Raw genomic sequence first — 13,169 nt, 5'->3', positions numbered from 1 at the left:
GAGAGTGGTGCATTTCTCCAACTCCATCTCTCGCCTCAGTTTAGTTTACCAAACAAAAGTGGCAAGGTCAGGCTGTCGAAACTACAGAATCTGGCTTTAATAATAATATCAGAGACAGTGACATTATTACATTTCTGTGAAAAATTGTAAGCATGGGGCAAGCGCCTGCTGGCTACGTTCTACAGGGGGCGTGGCCACGGTACGAGCTGCGCTTCCGTGTTTACACACCCACGAAAAAGGAGGGGACTAGCGGCGAAACGTATGTTTACCGAGCAAGAATAGAGCGGTGGTGAGGAAAGTGGCGCTGTCAAAGCATAGGCTGACTGTATGTTAAAAAAAAGTCGTAGCTAATTCCAGATTTCAAAATTGCGTTTTACAGCGGAATGTTCACTCGAAGGGGCCATGGAGACGTCAAGAAATCTACACAGAAAGTTCTGGACCCAAAGAAGGATGTATTGACCCGACTGAAGCACCTCCGGTCACTGTTAGGTGAGTGAAATGTTAACGTGCTTTGCTGCAGCACCGAGCAGTGGCTCGCTCGCTTGATTATTGATGGTGCCTGCCTCCAAGCAAGCTAAATAACGTTAGCTGGCTCTGTAGTTAGCAATATGCGTGCATACCTTTTGAGTCCAATGTTTTTTTTACCACGTCGAATATATTTGTTGTCACGCTATGATATAAACGTGGAACTAGTTAGCTAACGTTAAACCAAGCCATCCCTTGTGGCTAGCGCGTCTGTCTAGCTAGCAAGCCACACTGTCATTGTAGAAAGGCTAGCTAAATTAGCTAGCTAAGTTAGCTGATTAGCATGCCAGTCAGCAGCACAGCAGGCAGGTTACAAAAACCAAGCCATTACCTTTAGCCACCTAGCTTTGTGGTAACAGGGTTCATGTCACAGGTACTAACTAAATGGCCAGTTTTGTTATGCAAGTTGGCTGCTATTGTTAACTATCAACTTCCAGTCCTTCAACGGCTTGCTAGCTAACATAGCCACTGTCTAACTTACTAAACTCACTGGAATTTAGATTGCTAGCTGACATTAACAAAATAGGCGTTATTTGTAGCCAACATTTGTAGATGACATCTGAACAGAATGCACATGACACTGTTGAAGCTAGGCTGATAAATTAGATTGTGATACCAGATTTCTGGTTACACAGCCAGAAACTAAGTACTGCAAAAACTTAACTTACAAGACAGAATGCTGGATAAAATTACATTTAAACTTACTCTACCGGTTGTCTGCGCGGTTGGTCCTTCTGCTGCTCGAAATTTGAGACAAAATATCAGCAGCAAAGTATTATTTACCCGAGTTTTTAGAGTGCAGGTACTGCCATTGAGCACAAAACGATGTAAACACCTGCAAGAGTTAGATTTGTATGCATGCTTCGCGTGCATGTACTTCTGTCTTGCGCACGTGCCTTAGGTGATGAGAAAACATATATTGATTGTCACACACACCTGCATTTAAGAATACTTTCCTGTTGATATTTTGTCTAAAATTTCGACCTGAATAAGAACCAACCCCACTGACATTTCGCAGAGTAAGTTAAAATATAATTGTATTTAACATTCATGACAGACAAGGGATGTTTCGTTTCTATGTCAAAATATTGCCAGACTCCCACTTCGTATGGTGTTTTTATGAAGCGCACTGTAAAGCGGTGTGCTAGTTGGACCATTGAAATTTACTCACCTTGTCCGAATCCGTCTTATAACAGGCTCACTGACCTGTAGAACACCTATATCTGGGATGAACCCCCTGTCATTTAGGCCCTAACTGTCAACCACTTTACACTACTTCTGTGTACAAATCTGTGTGCTGAAGTAGTGCACAGATGGTTAATATGCCGAAAGTGTAGTGGTAGCCTATCAGGGTGCATTCCTGCTGACACTGCAGATTCAATGTCAAGACTTGTATGGTCAAGATAGAGGTCAATAGTGAGCTGAGGCAGTCTGTTACTTCTCCACTGTTTTTCTTGTCCTTGTGTGGGTAAAGATAAGGCAAATCAAATGTTATTTGTCACGTGCTTCGTGAACAGCAGGTGTAGACTAACAGTGAAATGCTTATTTACTGGTCACTTTCTAACAATGCAGAAATAAAGATAAAAAATATATATATATTGAAATATTGACACAAGGAATAAATACTCAGTGAATAACACATCATGATAATGAGTTTTAAAAAACATGGCTATACACAGGGAGTACCAGGTAATAACATCGCTATATACAGGGAGTACCGGGTAATAACATGGCTATATACAGGGAGTACCAGGTAATAACATGGCTATATACAGGGAGTACCAGGTAATAACATGGCTATATACAGGGAGTACCAGGTAATAACATGGCTATATACAGGGAGTACCAGGTAATAGCATGGCTATATACAGGGAGTACCAGGTAATAACATGGCTATATACAGGGAGTACCAGTACCGAGTCGATGTGCAGGGGTACGAGGTAATTGAGGTAGATACTTTTGTATATATAGTGTATGTGGACACCCCTTCAAATTAGTGGATTCGGCTATTTCAGCCACACCCGTTGCTGACAGGTGTATAAAATCAAGCACATAGCCATGCAATCTCCATAGACAAACATTGGCAGTAGAATAGCCTTAGTGAAGAGCTCAGTGACTTTCAATGTGGCACGGTCATAGGATGCCACCTTTCCAACAAGTCAGTTCATCAAATTTCTGCCCTGCTTGAGCTGCCCCGGTCAACTGTAACTGCTGTTATTGTGAAGTGGAAATGTCTAGGAGCAACAACGGCTCAGCCGCGAAGTGGTAGGCCACACAAGCTCACAGAAGGGGAGCGCTGAAGCATGTATTGTGTAAAGAATGTCTGTCATCGGTTGCAACACTCCCTACCGAGTTCGAAACTGCCTCTGGAAGCAACGTCAGCACAAGAACTGTTCGTCGGGAGCTTCATGAAATGGATTTCCATGGCCGAGCAGCTGCACACAAGCCTAAGATCACCATGCGCAATGCAAAGCGTGGGCTGGAGTGGTGTAAAGCTCGCTGCCATTGGACTCTGGAGCAGTGGAAACGCGTTCTCTGGAGTGATGAGTAACGCTTCACCATCTGGCAGTCCGACGGACGAATCTGGGTTTGGCGGATGCCAGGAGAACGCTACCTGCCCCAATGCATAGTGCCAACTGTAAAGTTTGGTGGATGAGGAATAATGGTCTGTGGCAGTTTTTCATGGTTTGGGCTAGGCGCCTTAGTTCCAGTGTAGGGAAATCTTAACCTACAGCATACAATGACATTCTAGACGATTCTGTGCTTCCAATTTTGTGGCAACAGTTTGGGGAAGACCCTTTCCTGTTTCAGAATGACAATGCCCCCGTGCACATAGCGAGGTCCATACAGAAATGGTTTGTCGAGATCGGTGTCAAAGAACTTGATTGGCCTGCACAGAGCCCTGACCTCAACCCCATTGAACACCTTTGGGATGAATTGGAACGCCGACTGCGAGCCAGGCCTAATCGCCCAACATCAGTGCCCGACCTCACTAATGCTCTAGTGGCTGAATGGAAGCAAGTCCCCGCAGCAATGTTCCAACATCTAGTGGAAAGCCTTCCCAGAAGAGTGGAGGCTGTTACAGCAGCAAAGGGGGGACCAACTCCATATTAATGCCCATGATTTTGGAATGAGATGTTCGATACTTTCGGTCATGTAGTGTATGTACATATAGATAGGGGTGAAGTGACTAGGCAACAGGATAGATAATAGACACTAAGTAGCAGGTCTGTTTGTGCAGTGGCTGATAGCTGGGCCTCCATATTGATGTTCAATGGCCGTTCCCCTCCTCCCTCCTGCAGTCAGTGTTTGCAGCAAAGGAAGGATTTCCTCCTGGTCTTGTGCTGGCTGGTGCCTATGTGGACAGGAAGTGGGGATGAGTGATAGGGTGCTGCTGTACACAGCAGGGAGTTTAGGTTGGCCTCTATTTTTTTTTATTGATCACCGTGATATGTGCTGCTATAAATTATGTTGAAAGCTTACAAAACCATGTGGTTATTATTTTCATGTTAAAAAGGCATCTTTTTTTTATATGAGAACTCAGACACACACACTGACAAAAGAACACAGGCAAGTGTCACTGCACTCCCTCCGTTCTTACCGAAAGGTAAAACATGCCACTTCCAATGTTTTTGATATCAAGATAGGAATGATATTAAAGGTCCTTCTAAATGTCAGGGACATCCTGAAACCATTACCCCTATCCATGTTGATTCAGCTTGACTCAAGTTTGATTTAAGCCCAATATCATAGCATGACATCAATAGGCTATGGTCAGTCACAAGGCCAGGAAAAGCTCCTGGCCCATTTGCCCTAAAAGTTATGTACTTGAAAAAGCATTCTGCATAGTCTATTTTCACTGGAGCTTCTTTGTGTTGGTTTTGTGCCCAGTTAGCATATCTGCCATGTTGAGTGTGAGAGCGGCTGCATGTTAATTTGCTGGTCATGCCTGGCTGGATCTGGCTGATGTTGTTAATTACAGGAGCCTGCTAGACCACTTGATCACACACCGCCTCTGTGACTGGAGCTATGCATGTCTATTCCTTAACTGGGATAACATACACACTCATAGTACGTGTGCATGCACACACCGCACACTTAAATGCCTGAGACTCTACTTGCACTCTGCCCTCTCCATTCCCTGGTGGAGTATAGGCTTACCTCAAATGCAATGGCAAAAGCCAAGGCAACAATTCAGAGAGAATTTGCTTCTCTTTATTATTAGTTTGTCTAAGATGCAGTGTAAACAATTTGCTTGACCTAAAACAGCAGGTGGCCTCCATGGGAACAATGGTAAATAAGTGCAAGTGTTGTTGGTGATAACGGTGTGTGTGTAATCAGCGAGAGAGAGGAGAAGACAGAGGGAATGTTTACCACAGTGTCACTTCATCCTCTACATGCTTTTGCTGTGAATGTTGGTGGGGTCAGGGTCAACTGGGACCAGCTGAGACCTCTTGACATGTGATTTTCCCCTTTTCAAAACGCACTGGATAGCTTCGAACTCGTGCTATCTTTAATCCCTGTCCACAGTGTAGCCTACTTTCAAACACTTGTACAGGTTCAATGTACCATAGAATACCAGCTTATTGCTGTGATTCTGCTAATGCGTCAGAGTTTAAAATCACATCTTAGCTAGGCTGCATTAATAAATGACAGTCAGGCTAGCCTATTTGTCATACTGTGGTTTTAATAGCCAGTTTACGAATAGCTTTGTCCAAATAGAAAATAAATAATCCCATGTGATAGGCTAAAGTCAATTTTAGAACGTGAATGTGTGTTCTTTGAAGTACAGTCTGAGCTTTACCATCAGCCTACTCACTTTCTCTGGTTACCAGCTTATCAGAACTAAACCAGTCTACATTTCCATGTCATTTACATCTAGTCATTTACATCTACGCACGTTCAATGGTCTACCTCCTTGATGGGTGTGATTGGGGCAGTTCATGTAGCGCTCTGACTGTAAATAAACTCTTGAAGAGCCTCTGTTATGATAACAAGCAACCTGCTTTCAGGGCATTCTTTTTCATATGCGAGAGTCTTTTACTGCTCGTACTATACTGCATTTAGTGACAGTTGTCAAGCACTCGAATAAGAGACATAGCTATTCAAAATATTTCTGATCTGCCTATTCACTGAAGAAGTTAGGCCTAAGTTATCCCAATGAATACAATCTACCCCAGGGTGAAATACACCTTCTGCCCCGCCTTGAAGTGTATTATGTTGAGAATGTGTTCATGAAGCTCACATTAAACAATGCGTTGTTCCTTTAGAAAGGCTCACACACTGTAGGACAAGGCTTGTCATTTCATACCATAGAGAAAGATGGGTCATGGTTATAATTCACATTGACATCAGTGACATTGGAAACCACATAGGCCTAACCAACGGAAGCAATGAATGACTAAGGGCAATATCTCATGTTATGTTATTGTTGTCAGCCAAATTAGCCAATAATACTTGTTCAGATCAGTTTAATACCACAGCTTTAGTGAAAATCCATACTAGGCCTATGTTTTGCTCAGTAATGGGCTACAGTCACGGTGGCATTTCAATCCTCTGCCATTGGCCTGACTCTGGTATGGATATCAAGGCCTGTGCCAGATGCGGCAATCTCAAATCCATTGTTAATAGCTGGGCGTAGATGTGAACTGTGCTATACAGGTTAGGTGACACTAGACAGCCATTAGCAGGTCTGTGTCTGTCTAGTGTTGCACATTAGGATGACAGCTTCTGTCATTATCACCCTGGCAGGGTGCAGCTCTGCTAGCCCCAGTCTTCTAGCCTACAGTACAGTAGGCCTCCCCAGGCCTGCAGGGCTCAGGGCTGACACTGGTTCTGTGGGTGAGGCTGAGAGACAGAAGAGAGAGCAGCCTGGCCTGATCTCATATAACAGTTTCCTCCGTGCCACTCCCATGGTTGTCCGTTATTACTGTGTACCTGTTAGACTTGCCAATTCCAGACAGTCATAGTGTCATTTAGTCTGTTCTTGTGCGATTCATAGGGCACTGTAGGCTATCTATAGGCCTAGCCTAGGCCCAGTGACCAGAATAACATATACCATACATGAGCTACAATAATAAATTACACATCATTCTGATGTTAACTAGGATATACACGGAGTGTACAAAACATTAAGAACAACAATTTCCATGACATTGACTGACTAGGTTAATCCAGGTGAAATGTATGATCCCTTATTGATGTCACTTGTTAAATCCACTTCAATCAGTGTAGATTAAGGGGAGGAGACCGGTTAAAGAAGGATTTTTAAGCCTTGAGAAAATTGAGATATGGATTGTGTGTGTGCCATTCAGAGGGTGAAGGGGCAAGAACAAATATTGAAGTGCCTTTGAACGGGGTATGATAGTAGGTGCCAGGCGCACCGGTTTGTGTCAAGAACTGCAACACTGCTGGGTTTTTCATGTTCAACAGTTCAATGGTCCACCACCCAAAGGACATCCAGCGAACTTGACACAACTGTGGGAAGCATTGGCGTCAACATGGGCCAGCATCCCTGTGGAACGCTTTCGACACCTTGTAGAGTCCATACCCCGATGAATTGAGGCTGTTCTGAGTGCAAAAGGGGAGGGTGCAACTCAATATTAGGAAGTTGTTCCTAATGTTTGATATACTCAGTGTATCTGTCTTTACCTTAAGATCAGGGTCAGCTCAGTCCACTCCTATTCTTGCCAGTGAGATGGCCGGCCAGTGTGGGTGTGACTTCCCTAAGCTTGGTACAGCACCAAGATAAGCATCTGGCAGTATAAAGAAGCAATGTGCCATGATCCCCAGGCAATTAGCATTTCAAACAATGTGTGCCATGATAAAAATGCAGCTGGCATACAGCTGTCCTCTTTATCCCCACCTCACACAGGCCTCAGTCAGAGTGCCATTGTCAGTAATGTAGGCCTAGATGGTGTTCTTTCACAGAACGGGCTTGGTATTTCTGCATTCATGATATCAAGTACAGTAGAAAAACAATGTGATTATTTTTTGCCAAACAACAGAGTACTAGGCCCATCTCTTAATGCAGAGTCAGCACTGACCTACTTCTGGGTAAATAAATATGTACGACAACGGTGACATACGGTAATGAGTGTGACGTCCAGCAGGGATATCTAGTCCCCATCTTGGCCGTGGTGTACAGGCTAGATGCTGTGTTCGGAGCTCAGGTTGGTGCCTGGGACTGCAGAGTTAGGCTCACCTCTAGCTGCATGGCCTGAGGCTAATGCTAGCTGGTGTTTGTGACATCTAGGAGTCAACATCAAATCTGTGGTCTATAGTTCAGTTTGGCCATGGCCATTTCCATTAAGCTGACATACTGTAGAAGTGCAGGCTTTGGTGCAGCAAGTCTACCAATTAAGTGGGTTGATAGATTAGGGGAAAGAAAACAACAACATTTGCTGTGGTCCCATGTTGCTCAGTTGGTAGAGCATGGCGCTCGCAATGCCAGGGTTGTGGGTTCTATTCCCACAGGGGACCAGTATGAAAATGTATGCACTCACTACTGTAAGTCACTCTGGATAAGAGGTTCTGCTAAATGACTAAAATGTAAATGTACATTTGTATGTCCTGATTTTAAGAGAAATTAAATGTGTACCTGCAGTGGTTGTTTAGTTGGAACCCTACTATTGAATCATTTATGAACAGTCTTAGGAACGACTACAGAAACATCCAAAGACTTCCCCTAACTGGTTCGAGGAGATCAGGATTAGGCTTGAGCGGTATTCAGATTTTCATATTGTCATATCGTCCTTCTCTCATACCGGGATTTACGGTATTACCGGCATAGCATAGAAGGGGGGGCGCTAAAAACGCAACAAAAGCCTGTTGGGCATCTTGCCAGAATGCTAACAAAAGTAGCACAAATTAATAGTTAAATCACATTGACGCTGTTACCTAAATGCTAACGAGCGAAAATTAACAAACCTAATTGGAATGCCAGGCAAATCCAGATCATAAAGTTATACAAGCATATCTAGTAGCTACCAAATATCATTTTCTTTGAGTGTGAACATTTACAAGCGAAAGTGAATGAGAAAAATTGTGCAAATGAACAAAGTTGTGATTAGTGCTGACCGCATTTAGTCGACTGGTCGACTGTTTGGTCGATAGGCTGTTGGTCGACCGAGATTTTTTTAGTCAAGCAGTGGCAAATAAAGAAAAACCCTGGAATGAGTAGGTGTGTCCAAACTTTTCACTGGTACTGATATATATATATATATATATATATATATATATACATACATACATACATACTACTGTTTAAAAGTTTGGGGTCACTTAGAAATGTCCTTGTTTTCCATGAAAACATACATGAAATGAGTTTGAATAGGATATATAGCAAACTGAATAGGACATGTAGTCATTGACAAGGTTAGAGATAATGATTTTTAATTGAAATAATAATTGTGTCCTTCAAACTTTGCTTTCGAAGAATGCTCCATTTGCAGCAATTATACAGCCTGCACTTTTGGATTCTAGCTGTCAATTTGTTGGAGGTAAACTTAAAGAGATTTCACCCCATGCTTCCTGGAAGAACCTACAAGTTGGATTGGCTTGATGGTCACTTCACGCACTATACGGTCAAGCTGCTCCTACAACAGCTCAATAGGGTTGAGAGCCAGTTTGCTGGCCAACTCTTTATTACAGCACAACAGTTTTCAGCTGTGCTAACATACAGTTGAAGTCGGAAGTTGACATACACTTAGGTTGGAGTCATTGAAACTTGTTTTACAACAACTCCACACATTTCTGGTTAACAAACTATAGTTTTGGCATGTCGGTTAGGACATCTACTTTGTGCATGACACAAGTAATTTTTCCAACAATTGTTTACAGACAGATTATTTCACTTGTATATCACTGTATCACAATTCCAGTGGGTCAGAAGTTTACATACACTAAGTTGACTGTGCCTTTAAACGGCTTGGAAAATTCCAGAAAATGATGTCATGGCTTTAGAAGCTTCTGATAGGCTAATTGACATCATTTGAGTCAATTGGAGGTGTACCTGTGGATGTATTTCAAGGCCTACCTTCAAACTCAGTATGTTTGACATCATGGGAAAATCAAAAGAAATCAGCCAAGACCTCAGAAAAAGAATTGTAGACCTCCACAAGTCTGGTTCAACCTTGGGAGCAATTTCCAAATGCCTGAAGGTACCACGTTCATCTGTAAACACCATGGGACCACGCAGCCGTCATACTGCTCAGGAAGGAGAGGCGTTCTGTCTCCTAGAGATGAACATACTTTGGTGTGAAAAGTGCAAATCAATCCCAGAACAACAGCAAAGGACCTTGTGGAGATGCTGGAGGAAACAGGTACAAAAGTATCTATATCCACAGTAAAACAAGTCCTATATCGACATAACCTGAAAGGCCACTCAGCAAGGAAGAACCCACTGCTCCAAAACCTCCATAAAAAAGCCAGACTATGGTTTGCAACTGCACATGGGGATGAAGATCATACTTTTTGGAGAAATGTCCTCTGGTCTGATGAAACAAAAATAGAACTGTTTGGCCATAATGACCATCATTATGTTTGGAGGAAAAAGGACAATGACCCCAAGCATACTTGGCAAAATGGCTTAAGGACAACAAAGTCAAGGTATTGGAGTGGCCATCACAACGCCCTGACCTCAATCCTATAGAAAATGTGTGGGCAGAACTGAAAAAGCGTGTGCGAGCAAGGAGGCCTACAAACCTGACTCAGGTACACCAGCTCTGTCAGGAGGAATGGGCCAAAATTCACCCAACTTATTGTGGGAAGCTTGTGGAAGGCTACCCGAAACGTTTGACCCAAGTTAAACAATTTAAAGGCAATGCTACCAAATACTAATTGAGTGTATGTAAACTACTTACCCACTGGGAATGTGATGAAAGAAATAAAAGCTGAAATAAATCATTCTCTCCACTATTATTCTGACATTTCACATTCTTAAAATAAAGTGGTGATCCTAACTGACCAAAGACGGGGAATCTTTACTAGGATTAAATGTCAGGAATTGTGAAAAAAACTGAGTTTAAACGTATTTGGCTAAGGTGTATGTAAACTCCGACTTCAACTGTATATACTACCAGTCAAAAGTTTGGACACACCTACTCATTCAAGGGTTTTTCTTTATTTTTACTATTTTCTACATTGTAGAATAATAGTGAAGACATCAAAACGATGAAATAACACATATGGAATCATGTAGTAACCAAAAAAAGTGTTAAACAAATCAAAATAGATTTTAGATTCTTTAAAGTAGCCACCCTTTGCCTTGATGACAGCTTTGCACACTCTTGGCATTCTCTCAACCAGCTTCACCTGGAATGCTTTTCCAACTGTCTTGAAGGAGTTCCCACATATGCTGAGCACTTGTTGGCTGCTTTTCCTTCACTCTGCGGTCCAACTCATCCCAAACCATCTCAATTGGGTTGAGTTTGGGTGATTGTGGAGGCCAGGTCATCGGATGCAGCACAACATCACTCTCCTACTTGGTCAAATAGCCCTTACATAGCCTGGAGGTGTGTTGGGTCGTTGTCCTGTTGAAAAACAAATTAAAATCCCACTAAGTTCAAACCAGATGGGATGGCATATGGCTGCAGAATTCAGTGTCACCAGCAAAGCACGCCCACACCGTCACACCTCCTCCTCCATGCTTCACGGTGGGAACCACACATGCGGAGATCATCCGTTCACCTACTGTGCGTCTCACAAAGACACAAAGTTTTGGTTTATTTCATTCCATTTACTAGTTGTCAATTTATTCATTGTCTTTTGTTTGAAACGCTCCTGTCAATCTTGAGTAAGGACACACACTTGATTACGCATATAGAAGTAGGACTAGTTTACCTGGCCTGCGCGCAAATGTAGGCCTATAAATGTGCCCATTTGGGGATCTGATACTATTTCTGATTGTCTTAACTCGCCAACTGTGGAGCTTCTCAAAGTATTTTTTTCTTTGCCTCAAACAGCAAGTAAACAAAGTCTGTTTTTACATCCATTGAGAATAGTTCCTCAACCTAGCCTATTTGAGAAATCTTTCCAGCTCTCTCCCTTTCGATTACCACTCAGCATGAAAGAGAAAAAAAAATGTCATTCTCTGATCTGGTGGAAACGTCATAAAATAGGCCTAGCTGATTACAGCATTTTCTATCCGGAGCTCACTGGTGCAGGAAACTCTGAGGGCCCAGAATATTTTAGACAATGTTGCAAGTTTGCTAGCACAAGGTTTGCGGACCAAGCTAATACAATAGTTGATACAATGTTTCAAGTTCCTTGCAGACAGGCTATGCATAGCCAATGTGATTTATAGGATATTTATTTTTATCAGGATATTTTCTAGCTGCGGGCTGCAATGTTTTTATTTGTTGGCTTTATGTAGGCTATTTTTACACATTGGCAATGGCAATAGAAGTTCATTTTAGATTTGTATCATTTTCATTTAGATAGAATTTTGATTAACTTGGGACACCAAATGGAAATCGTTGCCAACCGCTGGTGTAACCTATTACCGGCAACTTCAGGAGCGTAACAGCGGGAGGAGGAGGGTGAGGAACAGGTTTTTTTGTTCTGGTTAAGCTATATTGATCTCTGGCGTCCTCTTTAGTAATTTGTGTCTCTTCATTTTTAATTGCAGTGCTTAAAGATTTTATTTTTGGGGGACAACCCTAGCTGTGATGAATGCTTTTCTGAAGGAAGAGCAGCATGTGTACACGGAGAAGAACGGAGGAGAAAATAAACGCAAGTAGGAAAAAAACACAGAGGGAAAAATGACAGATGTACATATAACTCATCCAGAGCTCTTTAGCTTCTGGCAGAAAGCCATTATAAGATATCTGATGGCAAACATTTAGTAGTGAATTGCATACAAGTGTAACTTCATCACCTCATTTGCGCCGCACAACAGAGATTTGCCGATAGATATAGAACGCTATGGACTCACCAGCTCGCTTTCTCCTGTTGTGCTATTTACAAACAAATACGGGACTGGCTCAACTGTTCTGGGAACTATGGTAATAATTTAATAATGTGACAGGTGAAAGGAAGAATGCAATCTGCTTTATCTCCTAAGGTATTGCACAAGTTGACTGCAGCTAAATACAAATATTGAAATGTATTAAAAAACTTCAAATAAATAGTTTTGACGATATTGACGGTATGTAAAAGCCGTCCCATGGCTTTTTCCAAATACCCCGGTATACGGTATATACGGTGTACCGCCCAAGCCTAATCAGGACCTGTCACGACTGAGTCCCACAGGGAGGAAGGTCTGGCTTTGGGAAAACACTGTTGCTCTGTCTGTAGGAATACACACCTGACTGATACAGCCCTTTCAACTCTCCTCTGCATTTCCTAGTATCTGTCAATCAATCTCTAATGTCTATTATTCTACAGTCCTCCAAGTCCAAACAGTCATGAATATTCACATAAGAGAAGAGGGAAGTGTGTATGAGGAATAATAAAGTGTACATGTTGTGAATCTCTTTATTCTCTGAGTGTATTTCAGAGCTGTGAAGCCTGGAGAGACTGTTACTACAGTATGCTTCACTGACCTTTGCAATGTTAGTCAAAATGAAGGTGAATGTTTGGCAATCTTCAGAAAGGGTTTAGTGTCATCTCTGCTTGGTTACTCAATGTCCCTGTTATTGATT

General features: G+C 42.4%; 1 protein-coding gene across 5 annotated transcripts in view; it reads left to right on the top strand.

Moving 5' to 3' along the window:
* The first annotated feature begins 247 nt into the window (after window positions 1-247).
* LOC121539172 (ral GTPase-activating protein subunit alpha-2-like) overlaps window positions 248-13,169 on the top strand; it is a 166,279-nt gene continuing 153,357 nt past the window's right edge. For all 5 annotated transcript variants that reach the window (XM_045207507.1, XM_045207505.1, XM_041847480.2 and 2 more), the window contains exon 1: window positions 248-489. In XM_045207507.1, coding sequence (XP_045063442.1) covers window positions 384-489 — 106 coding nt within the window. In that variant the 5' untranslated portion in view covers window positions 248-383. The remainder of the gene's footprint in view (window positions 490-13,169) is intronic.

Source organism: Coregonus clupeaformis, chromosome 25, assembly GCF_020615455.1.
Source record: "Coregonus clupeaformis isolate EN_2021a chromosome 25, ASM2061545v1, whole genome shotgun sequence".
NCBI classification, from domain to species: Eukaryota; Metazoa; Chordata; class Actinopteri; order Salmoniformes; family Salmonidae; genus Coregonus; species Coregonus clupeaformis.
This window is presented reverse-complemented; position numbering and strand designations above follow the sequence as displayed.